A 22,819-nucleotide genomic window follows, 5' to 3' on the forward strand; every position below is an offset into this window, starting at 1 on the left:
GACAAAAACAGACCCCTCCAAGCTGTCCTCTGACCTCCACATGCATGCCATGGTATGTGTACATGTCTGCAATCATACACAGAAAGTTCAAGTTTCCCGCTAGGAAGTACCCTGACTTTTCCCAGTGTCACAGTTGTTTTTGCCCAGAGTGGTGGGGTCCATACTCCCTGGTCTTGGCTGAACACATCTTTATGACCTTCTGACTTATCCTTTCAGACATACACATACACCAAAGGAGAAAGGGGTTAGTTTTTGTTTTTAAAGTCTTTTTATTTAAAAACAAAAACAAAAAAGAAAACCAAATCAAAATATTTCCCATTGGAGGCTATTTCTTTCTTTTTTTGTCTTTTAAAAATTTTATTACACAAATATCTCCCATTCCCAAGTGTCAGAAGAAAGACATCTTTGCTCTTTCTAAAACCAGTGGGGAACTTTTAGAAAACAAAGTCCAACTAGCTTCCTTTCTTCCCTGACCCAAAATAATGCCAATGTGTCCGCTGGCAGCCTAAGACTCATTCCCTTAATGCTTACATTTAATTTAAAAATCTTAGCACAACATTGGAGATTGACTCTAAATAAGCAACAGAAAAATATATATTTACAATATTTCCCCCCAAAAAACAAACCCTTTAAACATAGTGACTTTAGGAGTTTTATTTATTGAGCAGTTATTTTTTTTAATCACCAAGTGATTTTATATTATATATATATAATTATATATATATATATAATTTTCTTCCTTTCCTTTGTGGTTTTTTGCCCCAGTATGTGGAAAGATGAAGGCAGAGGTCTGATCCTACAGTCTGAGGAGGCCAGGCTCCGGCAAGACCACAGCTAAGAGTAGATGCAGGACTATGAACTTACATGTTCTTTGCCCCCAGAGACACTTCTCTCCTTTGCAAGGACCAACCCTCACCTCTAAAAACCATTCTCCCTCACAGTCCTAAGGAAAAGAAAGACCCAGCAAAGGCATCAATCCATCTGCCACCATCCTGAGCTCCCTTTTCAGCTGACGAATTTCTGTGTGGTAAAACATTCGCTTTTTCCAAACCTAAATGTAAAGACCAAAACCCCAGACAAGCCATCAGCTTAGAAATTTCTGTGGATGAACTGTCCCAAAGGTCAGAGGCACTCTCCCGGCACAATCCCTGCTCTGAAGGGGTCTCTCCACCTCCCCTTTTATAAAAAGACGACAAACAAAACTTAGTAATTTTAGTATTTTCCACAGGAGCAACCAAAAAGGAAAAAAAAAAAAAAAAAAAAAGAGGCAGGAAGCTTCTAATTATAGGTCATTAATAATATTAATAAGGTTTTTGCTCAACACCCAGGGTTCTTTACAGAAGTTCCCCTAACTGAGGCACTCTGGAATAAGTCACTGGCATTTCCTCAACATTTCAGCCCCAGAATTCTGGGTCCTGAAGACCAATGGAATGGCAGAGGGTCATGGGAGCAGACTGCTGTTTTTTTAGGTGCAGCCAAGATGATCAGCAGATTGGAAGAAACAATGCCACCCCTTGCCAGAACCCAGTTTTCCTGGAAAAAGTCTGGTTAATGCCAGGGTCAAAGCTGGGCTAGGTGGCAAAGAGGTGACGCTTCTGCCTCTATTGCTTTGGCAGTGGCAAGGGTGCAGTTAGCATCTCTCCTTGGGCGGTTCACGCTTCAGACTCATGGTGCCCGGGCTCTGTCCCCTCCTGATGGAGTTTAGGAAAGCCTGAGGCTGGGTTACAGGAAATGGGGTTGGGAAACGGGAAGGGGTATAGCTGGGGAAGAGAAGGTGGGGCAAGGCTGTGCTATCAATCTCCTACTGATGGGGAGCAGAGTGCAAATTTGCATGTATCACTGACAAACTCTGGCCACAGGCCTCTGCTGAGCATCTCCTCACACTCTAAATATTGACCCAGAATAATTCCGACCATTTTTTCTTTCTTTCTTTTAAAGTGCAAAAAGCTCTCTGCTGCCCTAGAGAGAGGATCTTTGGACAGGCCGTTCAATGCAAAGTAAAGGGGGCAGCTGATGGGGCTTGAAGAAGGGTGGTGGAGCAGGAGGCATCATGCTCCCCTCCTTCTCTGCACAAGAGTGCAGCACACTCAGCCAGACACACAGAGGCACATGCACACACACTTCCAAGGCTGCAGGGAGAGGGCAGGTGACTGGCTTCCAATCAGGACTCCCCTTAAAAGGCACCAGGTCAGTGAGCTGCTAGGCTATACACAGGCCTGGGCTCAGAGGGCTATGCTAAACCAGAGGCCTAGAGGAGCCTAGCCTGGAGGCAGGTGGGGACTCAACCAGTCCTCTGTTCCAACCTGAGGAAACGGGCTGCTCCTTTGGAGGACACGCATTCTAGGAAAGCCCTGTTCAGGCAGGAAAGAGAACACATGGAAAGGGCAGTTGGTAGGAGGCATTGGGGTGGGGAAGGGAGATGATGCCTGTCTTAGAATATGCCTGAGTGGCAATGAAATGGAGCATCTCTGGGGGTACAGTTCCAGCGCCTTGGAAGAGCTTTTAATAACCCCAGTAAGTGCAACAACAAACTCAGAGACTAGTGGAGAAGTTTGGGGGGTGTGGTGGTAGAATGGGGACTATATTATGTGAATGAGCATGAGTGTTGGACAGCATCAAGCCCAGGGGAAAGAAAAAGGGCTAGCACAGACATGGAGCAAAGCTTCAGACATCTCACAGCACCATTGAGACCTGCCAGGCCTGGTATTCCTAGGGCTGTTGGCCCCTCCTGCAGAAGCCGGGAGAGTATAACGGAGGAGAGACGCGCAACGGACACCATGAGGAGAACCTGGCCAGGGAGGCAAGGCCACCTTCCTCCCTGGAGTTTGCTCAGAACCAGGCACCGCTGGGGGACCATGGGTGAGAAGGAAGGGCTCTTGGCCCAGTGCAGGTGAAAGATGCACAAATTCCCCAAAACTGAGAGCCCAGCTTCCCAGCTGGCAGATGAGCAAGCAAGCAGGCACCGGGACAGCACAGCCTGTGCTTTCTCCTTGATCGACCTCTCCTCTTTTCCTTGGGAGGGAGAGGAGCAGGCAAGTGACCTTGGTGTCCACCATCCTCTCTGCTCCATCTGTGGGAGAAGGGCTCAGAGAAAAGAGAGCAGAGAAGGGAGTGTCATTGGCCTCAGAGCCTGCAGCAGGGAGAGACTCTCCTTGATGGGAAGGCAGGGGAAGATTTTCCTGTTCAGTCCGGGCTGAGCATGTCTTAGCTAATCTTCTGTATCAGTTTCTCATCAGACAGGCAGTAGAGGCTGTTGATGGACAAGTCTGAGATGAAGTGCTCACAGGCTTTTCTAGTGATCTGTTTGCATCCTCGAAGGTCAATCAAGGTGACATTAGCAATTCGCCTTAGGAAGAACAGGGTCTGGTCTGTCAATTTATTGCAACCTGTGGGCAACATGGCCAAGAGAACAAAGATCATAAACACACAGCCACAGATGCCCACCTTTGCCTTCAGTTCTATTCTCCTCCAAAATGCTAAATCAAAGCCCATTTTTGTCACATGCTGAGAGACCAGAGGTGCCATGTGTACTGTGGCTTTCACTGCTTTCCTCCAAGCACCATGGGCAATTGAGCAGCACAAGGGCCATTGGCAGTCTACAGAAGATGGCTGTCATACATGCAAGCACTTAAGTTTATATAACCTGCCTCCTAGATCTTTTGGTTAAAAGAGGAATAGAAGTCTCTTGTTCTACTGCAGATGTAAACTTTTTGTTGTTGTTGAGATAGAGTCTCTCTATGTAGCTCTGGCTGGCCTTGGACTTACAGAGATCTGCCCCCCAAGAACTGGGATTTAAAAAGGGGTGTGCTACCACAACTGGCCAGACATGTATTATTGTTTGTTTGTTTTTTGTTTGAAGACAAGGTTTCTCTGTGTAGCCCTGGCTGTCCTGAAGTTCACTATGTAGACCAGGATGACCTCAAACTCAAGAGATCTGCCTGCCTTTGCCACCCAAGTGCTGGGATTAAAGGTATGTGCTATTATGACCTGGCCCATATGTATACTCTCAAAATTTATTATTTATTTTTTTGAGACAAGGTCTCACTATGCATACCTTGATGACCTCAAACTCAAGAAATCCATCTTCCTCTGCTTCAAAAATACTGGGATTAGATTAAAGGTATGTGCCACCATGCCTAGCTGTGAATTTTCAAAAAAGATTTATTTTTGTGTGTATGCCAATGTGTGTATAGGTGCCCAAAGGCTAGAAGATGTCAAATCCCCAGGAGCTAGAGTTACAAGTGGCTGTGAGCTACCTGACTTGGGGGATGGGAACCACTGTGCCAGCTCTCTATCCCCATGCAGATGTGAATCAGTAAATAAGCACGATTTAGTTCTGAAAGCATGGATATCACTAATACCCCAAGCATAAAGACTGAAGCATACCTGCCATATTGAGCTCTGTGAGGGAGTATCGAGTGGAAGACCCGACAGCAGTGAGTAGGTTGGAGGACTGATCTGTAAGGTGGCTGCAGTGACTGAGGTCGAGTCGAGACAATAGGGGCATGTGGCGAATAATGAGTCGGAGAGTGGCATCTGTGATGTCAAGGCCTGCCAGCCGGAAGTCAGTCATGTTCCGGAGCTTGCTTCGATTGTCTTGACCTGCAAGGGCAAGAAAAGAACTTACGCCAGGTGGTGGTAGCGCATGTCTTTAATCCCAGCATTCGGGAGGCAGAGACAGGTGGATCTCAGTGAGTTCAAGGCCAGACTGGTTTACAGAGTGAGTTCCAGGAAAGCTAGGCTACATAGTGAAACCCTGTCTTGAAAAGAAAAAAAGAAGGAAAAAAAAAAAAAGCTTAGATCAAACTTTTAATTCTCTACCAAAGCCTCAAGGTGGAAGCAGCTATGTGCTTGCTAGGACACACTTAACCCTTCCCATAGGGAGTGTTCATTGGATTGTATGCCCCACTTCCAAGGTGATGTGTGGAGTGGGCCTTCCAAAACTTCTCACAGTCCAGTGTGCAAAGAGCTTTTAGTGTCCTACTCTGACCCAGAAGCCTTGTAAACTTTCTCAGGTTTATGCTCTCTGGGCCCAAACTAATTGCATAGAATGGATTGCCTCCTGTTTGTGGGAGTTACCTGCTTGTATTTTAGCCTTGTACTCTTCTATTCTTCCACAGTTTAATTCTGAGACCTTAGTTTCAAACAGAAAGCTTCCTCAAAGACAGACACAGATAGTCAGGTAGGTCCAGATCATACCTGGTTTATCTGTGGGTGGAGTCAGCAAGTCCCGAATTTGAGGGTCTTTAATTCCTACTGCCCACCGAAGATCAAGTGTCCTGAGAAGGGGGCAGCTGGAGGTGCTGAGGGCAGAGACTGCAGACCAGGAACAGCCTGCTAGGAGGAGGTCTTTTAGTCCTGCAACAAATGGAAAAACAGACATACAATATTCTCTGCACATACAGAATTCAAAGCTTCTGTTATCAGCTGTTCTGGGCAAAAGGAATGGATCTCCAGTCTAATGGGAGAGAAGGATTATATTCTGATCTAGTAACCAAGTCTAAAGATTTGTCATGGTGTCTAGGCCTCCAAGTTATAGCTTTTACTTTGGTGTTAAGATCAATTGCTGGAAAACTGGGTGGCGGCAGTGCATACTTTAATCCCAGCAGAGACAGGCAGATCTCTGAGTTCAAGGCCAGTCTGGTCTACAGATTGAGTTCCAGAACAGCCAGAGCTACACAGAGAAACCCCTGTCTTGAAAGAAAAAACAAACAAACCCCAAAACAAAACAAAATAACTAATTGCTAGAGCTGAGTGTGGTAGCACATGCCTTTCACCTCAGCACTTAGAAGGCATAGGCAGGCTGATCTCTGTGAGCTCTGCATAGTTTAAGGGCACAAAGTGAGACCATCTCAAAATAAAACAAACGAAAAAAATTGCTGGGGTGGGATTAGGGAGATGGCTAAGCAGTTAAATTTACTTACCAATGTACGTACTTACTTATGTATTAACAAGACTAGAATTCATATGCCCAGAAACCACATAAATGCCAGGGGGAAATGGCAGCTTGCCAGTAATTACAGCATTGAAGAGATGGGATTTCCACAAACTTAGTATCAAGACTAGCTATATCTTATGCAAGCTCCAAGGTGTGACTGACAGACCCTATACCTCAATGTATGAAGTGGAAGAGTGATCCAAAGTTCCTGGTATCAACTTCTAATGCATATGTACACACGAATGTATACTCACCCACATTCATACACATAAAAAGAAGGAAAATAAAGACCCAACTGTTTAGTTTCTACTAGAGCAACAGATGCAGTGTGGTTTCTGTCCTTCTGGGACCTCAAAATCCTGAAGGATTAACAGGGGGCTGATGGAGACAAAATCTGACACAAATTTCCTCTTGTATACTCAGGAAATGTGCAGAGCTAGCAGCAGCAACCCAATCATTCTGCGTCTAGTGCAGTCACCAAACCAGCAATGCCTTAGAGACTGGCAGTCACAGTGGACTACTGCCTTAAACCACACTGCATCATTTCTAAGCAGTGCTGACCATAGTCTAATGTTCCCTGAGGGTCTGGCTGTTCACCCACCTGGCAGCCTATTGACCAGCCACGTCAGCTGCTTTTTGGAGATGTTAGTCCAACTAAGGTCAAGGCTTACTGGTTGCCGCTTGATGATCCCACTGAGAGCTTGGGGTACGATGGCCTTACACCTACTCAAGTCAATTTTTGTCCAAAGTCGTTTATCACAGCACCTGTAAGAGGGAAGAGAATTTAACTAACTTGAAATTCTTGTCAAAGGCACTCTGCTAGGCGGCTTCTGGTAAAGGCAGAATACCCGAAGACCATTTCTCTAACTTCTCCTATAAAAAACCAAGGATAACTGTCATTTTTAAGCCTCAGAATTAGGCAAAAACTATGTTATTCTTTACAACAACTAGACATTTTGCAAATCTAGGTTAATCAGGGCATGGTTTTGCCAGTCCACACAACTGTAAATTCCCTTCCTTTGTACTAAAACAGTATGGCTTCTGTTGAAAGGTATACAGGAACATTTAAACAATTAAAAAAAAATACTTTAATTCTTAACTTGGTTACAAGATAATAAATAGGTTTCCACAGAGTTTTTGTAATTTTCAAATCCCTTCATTTCTTATTGCCTAGAATTCCTTGGCTTGCTCCTTTCCCTTGTTACTTGCAGAAAAAGAAGATGAAGGATATTACTGAGCACCACCACAACACATCTTGCCTGGAGCCTATTACTGTCTCAAGCCAAACAATGCTCTCTATTAGTCTAGACAGCCCCTTTCCACACCCAGGGGCATCTGCTTCCCTGCTAGCTTGACATATTCTAGCCAGACAAGTCCAAAATTGAAAGGCAGAGGCCTTTCTACTGTAGTCTACAGATAGCAGCACACCATGCAGGCTTCTATTTCATGTTACAGTCCTTGCCTCTGAGCTCAGCCTGTCTGGCAGGGCACAAGCAGATAGTATGTAACAGGAGCCTTGTGCGCCTTGGCCCAAAAAACCAAGGAGTAGAGAGCCTGGCAGGCCTACTTACTTGACAAAAAGAAAATAGGAGAATTTGAGCAGATCACACATTAATTCTAACTCAAGAAATAGCTTTATATTGGCAAAGTTATTAGACTGACAAAATCTCAATGGCAGGTGTTCTAAATAAAGAAATACACAACATGCAGCGTACACTGCTAGACCCATCCCAGAGGCTCTGATTCAGCAGGCTTGGGGATCTGATTTCCTTTCTTCCCCACACCCTCTTTTTGTACTACCGTACTCTAAAAATTTCCAGATTTCCAGATATATACTGCTGGTCAGAACACCAAATTTTGGGAACATTAATAGTGTGACCAAAATAAAAATTATATACCCTTATGGTAAACCTCACAATGCCCCACAGCAATTTCTTCAATCATTAGCTCTAGGATTATCCCCACTAAGTCTGTCCAACTGGAGGAGACATGGTCCATTAGGAAAGATAATTATGTCTCGGCTTCAGAACTGGGCTCTGCTTGTTGAAAGAATGAATGATTCAGGTTTGGGAGATAATTCAAACTGGAAGCAGACTATAGACGAGACCAAAGAATACTAGAACTGGAAGATTTGGAGCACCTTCAAATTCATTTTGAAGAGTCTGCCCATTTCTCCTGGTGCAATCCTGTCATGAACACTGGATCACTATGTAGCTTGTCATACTCTCAAGCAGCACATGGTAAGTTAGGGGAGAGAAGACAGGCTTACAACTCTAAAACCCTACATTTTAGAACCATACAAATCCATCCTTTAAATCCCTTTGCCTTTCCCCAGCAAAGAGACAGGGAAAAAGAACAGGGAGAGAGGCAGAGTCAAATCCCCCCAAAACCTGCGGGTACAATGGACCACACCTTTAACAGCACCCACAGACTAGGTCCCCTTACTCTTTTTTTTAAAGCTGAGGATCGAACCCAGGGCCTTGCACTTGTTAGGCAAGCGCTCTACCACTGAGCTAAATAAATCCCGAACCCCCCCCACTTACTCCTTAAAAGACCTGACATATTTACAGATATCAAGGTGCATGCAGCTCTCATACAGAAGACCTACCACCTACACCCCTGCCCCTATTCCTGACCCCCTGTATCCCTGCTCACCATTTATACCACGTCTTGCACACTCGCATACATTCACAAAGTTCTCTGCGGCTGAGGTAGCGGAAGACAGACATCCAGACCTCCCGCTGCATCCAGCTTTCGTCTCCATCCTGAGCCCAACTGCCCCGGCCATTCAGCCTGGCTGCACCCCCCTCCTCTGCACTGTCATCTTCCTCCTCCTCCTCTTCCTCCTCCTCTCCTCCCAGCCCCTCCTCATCCCCACGCTGGGGGTTTCGGGCTGGGCAGTGCTGCATCAGCACACGAGGGTTAGGGCGAAGGTTGGCAGAGGAAGCTGTGATGGCCTGCAGCTTGGGCACAATGGAAGTCCCGTGGAGCTCTTTGGTGGGCCTCTGTAGCGTGACAGTGAGGTACGATCCCCGGATCTTGGCTTTCTCAACTTCAGACAGCTCCTTTTTGCCGCTGGGATTGTTCTCCTTTTCCCGTACCATGGTGCGCTCTGTGGCTTGCAGCCTCAGCAACTGCCGCCGTTTGAAGCGCTCATCCCGGCTGGCACTGTGGTGGTCACTGGGGCCAGCCCCAGGGGATGACCGAGTCACCATACCCCGGGGAGAAACCGGGTCGTGGATGAGCTGCAGCATGGAAGTAGGTGAGTGAGGCGGGGGTGTGAGGGGCTCCTCGCAGCTCCTCAGGGGCCGTAGGACTTTGGCTTGCACAGTTTCTTCATCACTCTCTTCTATTTTCCGCTTCTGCAAAATGTCCAGAAAAGAAATAGTAGTGCTTCCCTTTTTCTAAACCTTCTAAAGTAACAAGGAAAACCTGAGAGAAGCCAGGTCACTGCTGCTTAAGGGGGTCATTTTCTTAGAGCCTTGGGATTGAGACTACCAAGATCAGCAACTGAACTCACACCCAGGCCATAGAATGCTGATTTCAGAACACAAAATCCTTATATTGTCACTTGGGAAACCGATTTGTGAGAAAAGGTTTGTGTCAAGATAGAGAAATAAAATCTAGAACATAAGGCTTCTTGATTCTGCACCCTATCTTATTCACTCTACCTCAGTTTTTGGATATGTCTTTGGGTAAAAATACTGTTTTAGCACTACAACTCCATCTTTTGTATAACTTATATTTACGTAGTCTCTAATTTAGCTCTTTCACAATCAAGCGATGCATCCATGCTGATGAAAGAAAAGCAGTTCATCTAACCATGGACAAAAAAGCAGGGGAGAGAGTACCAGACTTCACTGCCTCTCAGCTGTCAACTCTACAGTGTCTCGATCGAGCTCTCCAGGAGGAACCCTGCCACTGCAGAGATTTGCTTATGATTAGAGTGAAGAATCTCACAACGCCTAGGCCTCATACTGTAGTACCTATGCTTTCCAAATGCTTGTCCTTTCCTGTGACCACTTCAGCTATGCTGTGACAAAATTCAGTCAATATATGCCACTAAATATACTATTAATAAATCAGATTTTCCATAAGGAGACATTCTGTTACCAGCAACAGTCCTGGTCTGTTTTCTTTTGCTCTTTACAGTCTTAGTCACTATGGAGGAAATGACCATCTCTGTTCTGCAGCTAGTTTTCATAGCATATTAAAACACAATCAAAACAGCATTTGTCATCCTCATCTGCACCAATGAAGACAAATTCAAAAGCTACTAGTTCAAGAACATGGAATGAGAACTTTGGGAGCGTAGTCAACTCCACAAACCCTCATTCTCAAAAATATTTCAACTAGGCCAGGCGGCGGTGGTGGTGGTGCACTCCTTTAATCCCAGCACTCGGGAGGCAGAGCCAAGTGGATCTCTGTGAGTTTGAGGACAGCCTGGTCTACAGGGCGAGATCCAGGACAGGCACCAAAACAACACAGAGGGACCCTGTCTCAAAAAACAAAACAAAACAAAGCCAAATAAATAAATAAATAGATAAATAGATAAATAAATAACTAGCCTGGCATGGTGCACACACCCCTTAATTTCAGCACTGGGGAGGCAGAAGAGTAGGATTTCTGTGAGTTCAAAGCCAGTCTGATCTACATAGTGAAACCTTGTCTCAAAATACCTAAACAACAAAAACAAACAAACACTAAAATTTCAACTGCCCCAGAGCCCAAGTGGAAGATATATATATATATATATATGTGTGTGTGTGTGTGTGTGTGTGTGTGTGTGTGTGTGTGTGTGTGTGTGTCAAGCAATTTCCTTCATGCTTCTTCCTCATGCCTGTGTAGGGTTCTTGAAGAACTGACAGAAGGCAGCCATCTCCTGCTGTCTATGTCCTCAGCAGGTCCAGCCTTGCCAGCATGAATATCATAGTCCTTTTGGCCCTCTGATGTTACTGGTGACCATTAGGGCAACAACCTTAGCTGTCCTGAACTAAAGTCATGAAGCTGGTCCCCATTCTCTCTAGTGGAGTGGCTTTGGAATTGCTTCTGAACTGCCCATTTGGGTGCATGGGGCAGGTAAGGACAAAGAGGTAAAGATGAGGAAAAAAAAAATGTAAACCTGCTTAACCGGAAACTCTAGTGTATGAATCCAGTATGCAACAGCATCACAGGCCAAGCCTGCCACCCCCACTAATTACATTCCTCAGGACAAAGTTGAATACCTAGTTCTTCCATTCAATAGCCCAGGAATGGTTCCTGCCTTTCTAGTACACTATAGAATAAAAAGGACATCAGAAATTCCAAGTGGAACCATATAGCATTTAGTAGTAAAAAAAAAAAAAAAAGCAAAAAATGGGGTTGGGGATTTAGCTCAGTGGTAGAGTGCTGGTCTAGCAAGCCCAAGGCCCTGGGTTCAGTCCTCAGCTCTGAAGAAACAAACAAAACAAAAAAAGATAAACTAAAGCAAAAAAACAAACAAAAAACAAAACACCCCCCCAACCAAAACCAAACTCCAAACAAGAGCAAAACAACAATAACAACAAAACCCCAACCCCACAAACAAATGGGGAAAAATAAATCTTGGGTCACAGAAAGCCCGTGGATACTACTGCAAAGTCCAGTGCACAGCAACCTACCAGACTGAACATTTCCTTTACCTGGGCTTTCTCCGAGCTGTCTTCCTGGTAACACTTTGGACACTCCCAGCAATTTGGCAATTCCTCGTTAAGTAACCCCTCTCCATCCATCTACAGGCAGATAGGGATATTAAAAAAAAGTTAGTCTCCTCTGCCTTTACATGACACAGTAACACAGGTAGGAAGAAACTGGAAGAGTCAACTATTCTCTCTTTTTTTTTTTTTTTTTTTTTTGAGACAGAGTCTCTGTGTAAATCAGGCTGTCCTTGAACTCAGAAATCCACCTACCTCTGCCTCTTAAGTGCTGGGATTAATTAAAGGTGCACCCACAACACCCCCAATCATCTATTTTTAAACATACTGGTCTATTTGGGAATTAAAGACTCACAGCTACGCCGGGTGGCGCACGCCTTTAATCCCAGCACTCAGGAGGCAGAGGCAGGAGGATCTCTGTGAGTTCAAAGCCAGCCTGGTCTACAGAGTGAGTTCCAGGACAGGCACCAAAACTACAGAGAAACCCTGTGAAGAAGAAAAGAAGGAAAAAAAAAAGACTAAGAGCTACTGAGCAATAAACAATACTAACACCTACTCCTAGCTACAAGTAAACTGATTAATCTTACCCACCTTGATTCTAGGTACCCTGCAGAGATTTTTCAGGGTCTGGGACAGTTTAGAATTGGGTTTCCTCTCCTAAATAATATCTCAAGTCAATCCCACCAGACCCGACCTTGCTATATGGGCAAACTGAGATTCAAAGATCAATGACTATTAGTTTCTGTGACTCAGGGTTCATCAATGTAAAATGTAGATACAATGCATCAACTCAACTGCTTGAGATATATAACACAAACCCTGGCTTGTAGAAAGAACTAAATTCAAAGGGTTTATGACCGATACGGTGGCATTTCCCTGTAATTTCAGCACTTGAGGAACAGAGGCAGGATGATCTTAGTAAATTCAAGGTTAGCCTAATCTACAAAGTGGGTTCTGACCGAATAGAACTATACTGGGAGAATATCTCAAAACAAATAGAAAGCTATTCAGAAAGGTGCTTGGTATTTACCCGAATTCTCTACTAACAATTCCTCACGGGGAGGTACTACTTTACCAATTTTCTTTTTCACATGCCCTCTTGAGTCAGTCAATAGTAGTAGCTCAGGCTGCCTTAAACTTAGCATACTGCTGCCTGAATCTACAAAATACAGGAATTACAGACATGTGCCACATCTATCTAGCTCTGATCAATTTCAACACATGTATTTTTCTTTTCTTTTCTTTTTTGGTTTTGTTTTTTGAGACAGGGTTTTTCTGGATAGCCCTGGCTCTTCTGGAACTCAGAGATCTGCCTGCCTCCTAAGTGTTGGAATTAAAGGTGTGAGCCATCACCAACCATCTATTTTTCACATTTTAATCTTTGTGAAATTGTGCAGATTGCCATCCCTGACAATGTCTCATAACCACCAGGTGGAAGCCCTTAACTGTTGATATTCTTGGTCAAAGCCCAAGCGCCAGCACCCACAAATACCCACCTGCCCACCCACTCATCCACCTACCCAACTTTGAGATGGGGGTCTCACTATGTTACTGATCTCAGATTCATAAACTAAAGCCATTTCCCCACCTCACAGTAACTGGGACTACAGGTGTATGTCACCACATCAGTCATTCATATTCCTGAGACCTAAATGTGACAGATCCAATTTCACAGGCTTGTCATAAAGATTCAAGAAAAAAAAAAAAAAAAAAAAGAAAATGCATGTAAAATACGCCTTCTCTTTGGCTACATTTCAGAATCACCTAAGGCCCTCGGGGAATATAAAATTTAAGCTAGATCACATAACTCCATCTTGGAGGTTGAGCTCTAAATCTCCACCACCATGAGCTCCCTTAAGAGCTCATATCCAGAGATATAAGGGACATAGTAGAGATGTCTGGAAGCTTGAAGCATCCTCAAACAAGCCTTTAAGTTTCATGACAATGGCTTGGAGACTTCAAACACACTACCCAGAGGCCTCACAGTTCACTGGGACATGAACTGGTCTATTTTGCATACTGTTCTATCCTCAAAAACTATCACACAGCCTGATACAAAGTAGACATCTGAATAACTGCTAATGTTAGCTCTCCGCTATGACCAGGGAAGTCAAAGCCCATAGTAGAGATGGTAATAGCCTCTACTGACAGGTGTCTCAACCTTCTGTCAAGGGCCTTTAGACATCTCTACCTGGAGGCAACCAGGATGAACAATCTCGTTGCAGATGCAGCATTCCATGAGTTTCTTCTCAAAGTCTTGTGTCTCTTCATTCTGATCCACTTCTCCACAGAGAGAACATGTAACTGAATGAGGCAGTCTGGGCTACAAGAGGACAAAGAGCAGAAGACTAGAATTAGAACATTTTAATTTCATGTTCCCTTTAAATGAAGATGGAGACTTGGTTCACCTAGGATGCACAAGGACAAGGTAGTAAGAAGAGACTGCCAGAGGCAATTAATTCAATTGGTTGGCTTGCAGTTGGCTTCATAGGTCCTTTCTTACTAAGCAGGGGACAGAAAACTGAATTGCTCTTCAAATGCTGGTGCTCCGTTTGAACATTAGCTGAGTCCAGCCAAACCATTAGATTGTTTTCACTACTAGATACCTTCCTTCTGAACTCAGGGAGAGAGGCACTCCATCTCAGCCCAGTCTCTCTGACTTTACACGTTCCGTAGTTCCTCCAGCACCACTCCCGCAAAGTCTTTTACCTACAAGATCACTTACTGCTAAGCACTGTCGGAGGACACAGGATTGCTTCATGCGTCCAGGTCCACCAAACTTCTTCATGTCCCTGCAGTAGTGGCAGACACCACATTCTCCTTGAACACATGCTTTGCACTTCCTACAGCGCACTCTTCTCCGCCTGGCTCCCGACACAATAGGGGAGGCAGCAGCAGGTCTTACGGGTGTCAATCGTGGAGCTGGCTTCATAGTGTGAGGCTTTGTGATGGGAATGGTAGGAACCCTTACTTTTGGCCTGGTAGGGAATTTAAGCTAGGAAAAGAAAGCAGTAAGGTCAACAATATCCAGGCAGAATAAAGTCGTATCTGTAGGCAAATCTGCCCACTGCCTATTTTCATAAATAAATTTTTATTGGAACACAGCCATGTTCATTTATTTATGTATTATCTATGGCTATTTCCAAATGGTACGGAACTATGACGTCAGGACTGTCTGCTCTATCAGCCCACAGAATCTCAACATTGACAAAAAAACCTGTCAGCCCCTCCTAACGCTCTGACACCCCTTTCAATTTGGAAAGTTGTAAGACTTGCCCCTCCCTACAGCTCATCAAAGGCCCAAACTTCCCATAGTTCTTTCTAACTCAGAATATACTCAAAACAGGATGGCAAAGTCCTGGAAGATGAAATCAGTCTTATTAATTTATCACTTAAATGGCAGAACACAACTTGTTTACTGCATCTAATAATATTTAAGTGTTAAACAAATGCCAATGTTTGTAATTTTAGCACTGTGTTTATTTACCTTGTGAGGGACTTTTCCAAAGATAAGAGCCATATCTTCTATTTTTTAATTTCTCATCATTTCTTAACAATTATCTAACATAAAATACTCAGTCATAAGTGACTGAATTGTTTTGAGGCAGTCCCTCACAGCAAATGGACTTCTACACTGAGAAAGAGGGATGTCTCTCTGAAGACATTATTCAACTCCAGAATTTTAGCACTCTGCTTAAACACCCCTGGAATGTCAGGACTTTGCAACTGCCAACTAGAAAACACTGAAGAGGGGCCTAATGTGGCTCCCGGTCACATAGAATATACCAATTCTATCACAGACAGTAAAGTAAAAAAGTTATACAGGATGTAAGCTTCAAGGGCATATAAAAATAAAAAGATAACTGACAATTTATTAGCTGATGAAAATTCTTTTTAATCTTAGCTGGGTGTAATGGTAATCTATCTGCAATCCCAGAACATAGGCAGACCATGAGTTCTCTTAGTATACCCATTTCAAAAAGAGGAGGGTGGTAAATTCTTGGGATCATGTTCTTACCATAACAAAACAAAAAAACCTAGTCTGCCTGGTGGTGGTGGTGGCATGAGGATCTCTGTGAGTTCAAGGCCAGCCTGGTCTACAGAGAAACCCTGTCTCGAAAAACCAAAAACCAACAACAACAAAAAACAAACAAACAAACAACAACAACAAAACAACCTTCTAGTCTTAGATATATGTACTGATTTAAATTAACAAATCATATTTAGCTGAGTTTCTGGGTCAAAAGAGTAGAAGATATCTACTGTGGTCAATCAATGTACATCAAAGCCTCTAAACCTGGAGAGAGGGCCAATTACCCTGAACAGAACCAAGTAATGATTGACTATCAATATTTTATTTACTTAGTCATTGGCTGAGACAGGGTCTTGCTATGTAACTCTGACTGACCTGGAACTTACTGAAATCTTCTCCCTCTATTTTCTGAAAGCTGGGATCAAAGAGCATGCCAACCGGTGTTTTGTTGTTGTTTTTTTTTTGTGTGTGTGAGACAGGATCTCACTACATAGCTCTGGCTGTCCTAAAGTCACAATGTAGACCAAGTTGGCCTCAAACTCACAGAGATCCACCAGCCTCTGTGCCACCTTGCCCAACTTTTATCAAGGCACTGAACCCCATCTACCTCTAGCTATCTTTTCTTTCCAGAATGGATGGTAATGATCAAGAGGTAACAGACTTAAGTGGCTTGAAGATCGAGCAGAAGTCTCTTACCTTATCCCTTTTTGGCCACTGCACTATAGGGACTCCAGTGAGGGCTAACTTGGGATCACTACTGGCAAGTTCCTCCAGCAAAATCTAGGGGTAAAAGAGAAGGAGAAAAAAGCTGAGTATGGTGAACAAAAAAGCATTTAGATCCAGCCTTACCTCTGCCCTCTTCAGCACCATTGAGAAGAGAAGCAGGTTGGCTGCATTTCCCCTCCACACAGGCTTATTGCGAATCAAGTCAACAACAATGAAAGAGAAACCTCGGACTGCTGCTATCAAGACTTTAACCTTGGCTGGGTGTACTGCCGCCTGACATTAATTCTAGGACTCAGGAAGCAGATCTACATAGCAAGTTCCAGGCCAGCCTTATCTCAAACAACCACCACAGACAGACAGATAAAGACTTCTAGCTACTATGGTGTTACAGTGTTACTGGTCAGGCAGTTCTATACAGGACAGTAAACTTTACTTACACACTTTTCTATAGCAGCAATTATTATCAGTTTTGTCTTTAATTTGTAGATGTGGGGAAAGGGTCATTAAAAGGCTAATACTGAATTAGCCAGACACATAACCTTAATGTCCTGGTTCAACAGACAACTTGCTTTTTGGGTAGAAGAGGGAGCAGTACTGGGGACTAAATCCACAATATCACATAAGCACATTCTAGGCTAGTGCTCACCCACTGAGCTATATCCTCAGACACAGACCTGTTCTAAGACTGATTACAGCTGTATGCCCTCTGTTCACAGTACACACACAGAGCACACAAGCTGAATCTGCTTTGCATTTATTACTATTAAGGAGAAAGGAACAGTTTTAGATCAACGGTTCTTATGACTTTAATAAAGTTTGGATAGCTTAGGAATAACATGCCAGTAAGAAACTGCCACTTAAGTGAGTCACACGGGTTGACTTTGAGACAATTCATTTCATGTCTTTGAAAGAGACTCTGAATCGAAAACCCCCTAGTAGAATAAATCCCCCTTTTTGATGGCATGAACCATGAAGCAACGCTACAGCAAAAGAATGCAAGTCTAGGTCACCCTTGCCTTAAGTGCACATACAGACTGTTTCAGCAAAAACTAAACTTTGACCTAGAAGGATCAGCATACTTGGGTCATCTTTAACAAGCATTTTTATAATCAGAACTTTTAATTGTTCTGTTTTTAATTAACTTTTAATTTCATCCTTAACCTAAAGATCATGCTCCAAATTCCAGAATTAGGGCTCACAAAACCTGCTTATGTTCTGAAAGCTTCCTCTATTAAGATCTCTCTTTGCCAAATCTCCAGATGCCTTACACCTTCCCCCAAACTGATCTCATTTTCAGACGTTTTATTTACTTCAAGTTGCTATGGCACCCTATTCTAGAGCCTCATGTTAACGCCATACTGTGTGGGGGTGAAGAGGCAGGGTGTGGTACCACGTGGGACAAGGTTCTAGTCCCAGCTCCTAATCTCCCTAGGGTGAAAAATTCAGGTCCATTCAAAATGTGCACTGAGGAGTGCATGGCTCCCCTCCCCCCACTTTGCATAGGGGAGGAGCAGGACTCTGCCCATTTCCTCTGCGGGAGAGAACTGAGCTGTCCACAAACAGGGACTTTCCACTTTCAGCAAAGCAGACTGCACAGAAAGACCTATGATTAAGAGAGTAGAAAGGGAACTTAAGTTCACTGGAACAGCCTAATTCTACCTGCAAGACTTTTGTGGGGGCATTGGGAAGGCTAGAGAGACAAACTGTGGGCTGCGCTGGGTGGGGGCAGTTAACATACACACCACTCAATTACTGGGGTATGTGTGGGTGTGGAGGGAAATGCAGATTTCCTTCCCAGCTTACATTTGCTGGGGCCAAGTCCGCAATGCTTTCATTAAAAAAAAAAAAAAAAAAAAAAGACTCTAGCTGAGGCCCTATGAGAAACCATAAAAAAAGCCACCACCCCTTGCCAGTGGAGATTTAGGATCAAGGATCGGGGGTGGGGGTGGGTGAAGTGTGGAAAGGCTGTTGCCTATCTAGGTTCCAGAATTTGGGAAAAGATTCAAACACAGGCCCACACCCCACAGAACACAGGAAGAGAAAGAAAACTGAAAGCTTCTGGTCAAGAAGTATCCCCCAAACCCAAAGCACATCCCACCAGCTAGAGAACAAGTGTTAACAACGGTTCCAGAAACACAAGTAACACAAGCATTGTCCTGGACTCGCCCAGCAGGCAGTTCTGCCTCTTCCAAGAGACAAAGTCTCTACAGTTACACACACCCGAGCCAGAAAGGGCTTGCCAACCAACCGCCTGACCTTGCATTTCTTGTTGCTCTGGAGCTGCAGAGGCTCTTGGGTGAAGTTTCCCCAGCGCCTTTGTTTTGTTTTCTGTGTTGGAAGTTGTGCGGAAGGAGTTAGCTTTTCTGCTTCTAGGAAAATCCTGATTTAGTTGAAAATCCTCAATCTCCCAGAACATGTAAGGCAGGGCAGTCCTGCTGTAACCCTTCAGGCTACTCAGAGCAGCGTTCAGCACTCTGAGATCCTTCTAAAGCCCTTCAGCTCAGCCGCGGCTTCCTGTGCCTGTGAACAATGCTGCTGCGTCACCCACATGCAGCTCCCAGAAATGCTTTGCAACGGAAGATGGCAGGAGGGGGAGCTCAGCTCCAGTGAGCCAGCCAGGCAGAGGGCCTGGCCGTTCTGCTGCAGCACCCGGAGGGGGTGTGTTTGGCAGCCACTCGCCTCCTCGTGATTGGAGGAAGCTCAACCGGGGAGGGAGCTTAGCCAGCCCCCGCCCCAGCTCCTTCCCTCCAACACTGCAACAAGAGAACTCAGGGCCAGCCCCTAGAGGGCTCTTAGTAGCTGACTTGAGAAGGCTCCAGTGGAGGGGTAAGCTTAAACTAATGCCTGTGTACCATGGCCCCTATCTGTCCTTCCAGTGACCCAACACCATTCCCCTCACGGTCACTTACTGTTACAACTAGAGCTCTCACCAATGGCACACAGATTTCTCTCCTCTAAGAGAATGGCAGCAGCTTATGATATTCCCAGTTCTTCCTGAGTCACCTGTCCGCTTCACACCTGCCCACACTCACACAGCTCCACCCCACCAGCAAGTATTTCTATCCACACCTCAGAAATACCACGTTACAGGCAATACTGAGATTAAATATGACTCTTCACATCAACCAAACACACAGTACACACCTACTTCTAGCATACTTGAACTGTATATGAAGCAATCTTTTAGCATTTCCACTGTGGCCAAATCAAGGTACTCAGGTGCAACTTAAGATCAGAACACTTTATCCTCTTGCATCTATACAAGGTTACAGTGTCAGGAAACAGGCTATTCCCCTAGTTGGAAGAGTTTCCTCTGTCCATCAGAATGCCTCACCCTCCAGATATCACTCCCAGATTTCTCCTTCTAAATCAGTGTTGCCAGCCTCATTCACAAGCCTACTGCCTCAGTTGGAATTACAGTGCCCAGTGCTGGAATTACAGGCATAACTACCTTCTTCTTGATATTTTCTATGAAGCAAAAAGCCCTGCATCCTATTGACACTTCAATGATACCTTCACACTGTCTAGAGGTCTTGGAGCCAGGGTGAAGCTCAAAATTTGTTCATATACTCTCACGGGCTACAGCAGAAAGGGAAGGTTCATAGACCTACACACACTGTATATCAGTGTGGAGGGGGGTAAGCTAGGCAGGAAAAGAAGGCTAAGGAGCAGCTGAGTTTGGATTCAAATCTCTATTTTCCAGCTCCAGTGTCATTCTGATATAAACATCTAGCTCTCACTGCCATCCTTCTTTCCCTTCAATTATATTTATTTGTGTGTGCGTGTGGAGGTCAGAGGGCAATTTCTACCATGTGGGTCCCTGAATGGAGGCTGTTAGGCAGTAAAGCACCATCATCATGGAGCTACCTTGTTGTCCCCTCCTCAAGAACAATTATTCCAATCCATTTCTGGAATAGGCTTCCCAGGAAATGGGCTTTGTCAAGAGCTGTTGTGTTAGTGAATACATCCCCGCCCCCAAGAGTTTTTTTTCCCTTTAGATTTATTTATTTATTATGTATACAGTTGTTCATGCCAGAAGAGGGCGCCAAATCTCATTATAGATGGTTGTGAGCCACCATGTGGTTGCTGAGAATTGAACTCAGGACCTTTAAAAGGGCAGTCTTACCCTCTTTCTTACCCTCTGAGCCATCTCTCTAGCCCCACCCTGAGACAGTTTCATTGTGTAGCCCTGGCTGTCCTGGAACTCCCTCTGTAGACCAGGCTGGCCTTGAACTCACAGAGATCAGCCTGCCTATGCCTCCAAGTGCTGGGATTTAAGGGATGCACCACCACCACCCAGCTGTGAATATACTTTTTGCCAGACAGTTTTCCTGTATTGCCTGCCCAGGATCAGCTCCAATCCCTGAGTGCTCAAGTGATCCTCCTAGATTTCACCAGTAGCTGGGATTCTGCACATGCTGCATGCGCTTATTTCCACAGTAGCATGCAGAATGAAAGAGGCATTTCTGTGTTCTTCATTGAGTTCTTCCAGGAAATGCTTATATGGTCATCCTGACCTCACACCTCACCTTTGAACTTTCATATTAAGACTTACAGACCAAGTACATTCATTCAGTTTATTTCATATGAAAAGTTTTTGTAACAATAATCTAGCTATTAAGGTTTCTTAGAAAATGCTTATCTACCTACCTATCTATCTATCTACCTACCTACCTACCTACCTACCTACCTTAGAGTAATGATAAAGTATTTTAGAAAAAACTACTTTAAGGAAAACTGGTTATATTAACGTCTACCAAAAATGATGAAAAAGAGAAATGCCACTAGGAAACTCGCTCCAAGTAAATTTTCAAATTTATATATAAACGGACTTAATTCCCCCTCTCCTGTAATTAACAACAAGAAATGACCAACAAAGAACGCCTAAACTAGGCATGGTGGTATATACTTGTAACCCCAGCACTTTGGAAGGTGAAGCAAGAGGATGTAGCTTCGGGACCAACTTAGGCTGCACAGGGAGACCCTATCTCAAGGGACCAAGGAGAAAGAACATGGCCTTTTATGATACAAGAAACTTGAAAAAAACTTACGACTTTTCAATGCAACCATATTTGACTTAAAACTAAGTTACTTAAAACTTGCTATTACGTTGTAATGTGTGAAGTATTAAATTCTGGAGAAATGGCTGAGCAATTGAGAGCACTTTTCAGAGGACTAAGTTTAATTAGCAGCACCACACCAGGTGGTTCACGACTATCTTTAACTCCTGCTCCAGAATATATAGTGCCCTCATCTGGCCTTAGAGGGCACCCTCAGACATATGGTTGATACATACATAAACACAAACACACAAGCATAAGTAAAAATAAAAAGGAGACAGGCATGGGGGCACACCTTTGATTTCAGCATTCAGAAAGCAAAGACAGGTGGACTTTTATGAGCTACCTGGACAGCCTGGTCTACATAGCATGTTTCAGGACAGCCAAAGTTACATAGTGAGACCTCAACAATCAAATAAAATAAATAAGTAATAAAATAATCTTTAAAATAATCTTTGCTGGGCAGTAGTCATGCTCACCTTTAATCCCAGCACTCAGGAGGCAGGGGCAGGCAGATCTCTGAGTTTGAGGCCAGCCTGGTCTACAGAGTGAGTTTCAGGTGAGCCAGGGATACACAGAGAAACCCTGTTTTGAAAACCCCAAACAAACAAACGAAAACCAAAGTAGGGGGCAGCTGAGGGAAAATATCTGAGGGTTGTCCACTGGGTTTTACATGCACACACACCCTTGGCACATACATATATCTTGTTAGTGAAAAATGCAAATAGAATTTTATTGTATGGTGTTTTATTTTTAAATTTTCTTTATTCCCATTTTGTGTGTATGTATATTTTCCCTGCATGTATATATGCATACCATTTGCATGCTTGGTAACTGAGAAAGACAGAAGCCAGTAATGGATTCCCTAGAACTAGAGTTACAGATGGTTGTAAGCTTCCCTATGGGTGCTGGTACTGGAACCAAGGTTCTCTGATACAGCTGTCAGTGATCTTAACCACTGACTGAGCCATCTCTTCAGCCCCCACAACTACTATTTCTATGGTTAATTGCCACTATAACTCTGCTTCAGTACTATCATATCTTTCAGATGGAACCTAGTGTAAATTTTTAGATAAAAGATAAAATATTAGAATCATAAATCAGAGTAGCATGAGTCTATTGCACCACAAAGAACATTTTCCCAATTTATAAATCAAAAGCTGTTACCACTTACAGAATGCTACTGTAATCAATTTGTTTCATCTACCAGGATAGTTTTAGCTAGGGAAATAAGAAGACTGGCACCTCCTTACTTAGAATAAACTCTCCCACCTTCCCTCAGTGTTTGTTTTGGAGACAGGGTCTGCAAATACAGACTGTATGTACTTCATAGCCTAACTTCAATGCTCACTCTATGAGTGGACTTGAAGACCCCAGAGGCCAAAAACAG

At 44.0% G+C, this 22,819-nt stretch overlaps 1 protein-coding gene across 2 annotated transcripts in view; it reads right to left on the bottom strand.

The window, feature by feature from the left end:
• Positions 1–249: 249 nt before the first annotated feature.
• The window catches only part of Kdm2a (lysine demethylase 2A), an 83,189-nt gene continuing 60,619 nt past the window's right edge, over positions 250–22,819 (bottom strand). For both annotated transcript variants that reach the window (XM_036201140.1, XM_036201131.1), the window contains exons 13-21: positions 16,340–16,423; positions 14,336–14,605; positions 13,802–13,933; positions 11,599–11,688; positions 8,594–9,300; positions 6,540–6,703; positions 5,200–5,358; positions 4,387–4,602; positions 250–3,386 (exon numbers count right to left, since the gene is read on the bottom strand). In XM_036201140.1, coding sequence (XP_036057033.1) covers positions 3,205–3,386; positions 4,387–4,602; positions 5,200–5,358; positions 6,540–6,703; positions 8,594–9,300; positions 11,599–11,688; positions 13,802–13,933; positions 14,336–14,605; positions 16,340–16,423 — 2,004 coding nt within the window. In that variant the 3' untranslated portion in view covers positions 250–3,204. The remainder of the gene's footprint in view (positions 3,387–4,386; positions 4,603–5,199; positions 5,359–6,539; positions 6,704–8,593; positions 9,301–11,598; positions 11,689–13,801; positions 13,934–14,335; positions 14,606–16,339; positions 16,424–22,819) is intronic.

The sequence above is a fragment of the Onychomys torridus genome, chromosome 1, assembly GCF_903995425.1.
Source record: "Onychomys torridus chromosome 1, mOncTor1.1, whole genome shotgun sequence".
In the NCBI taxonomy this organism is placed as follows: Eukaryota; Metazoa; Chordata; class Mammalia; order Rodentia; family Cricetidae; genus Onychomys; species Onychomys torridus.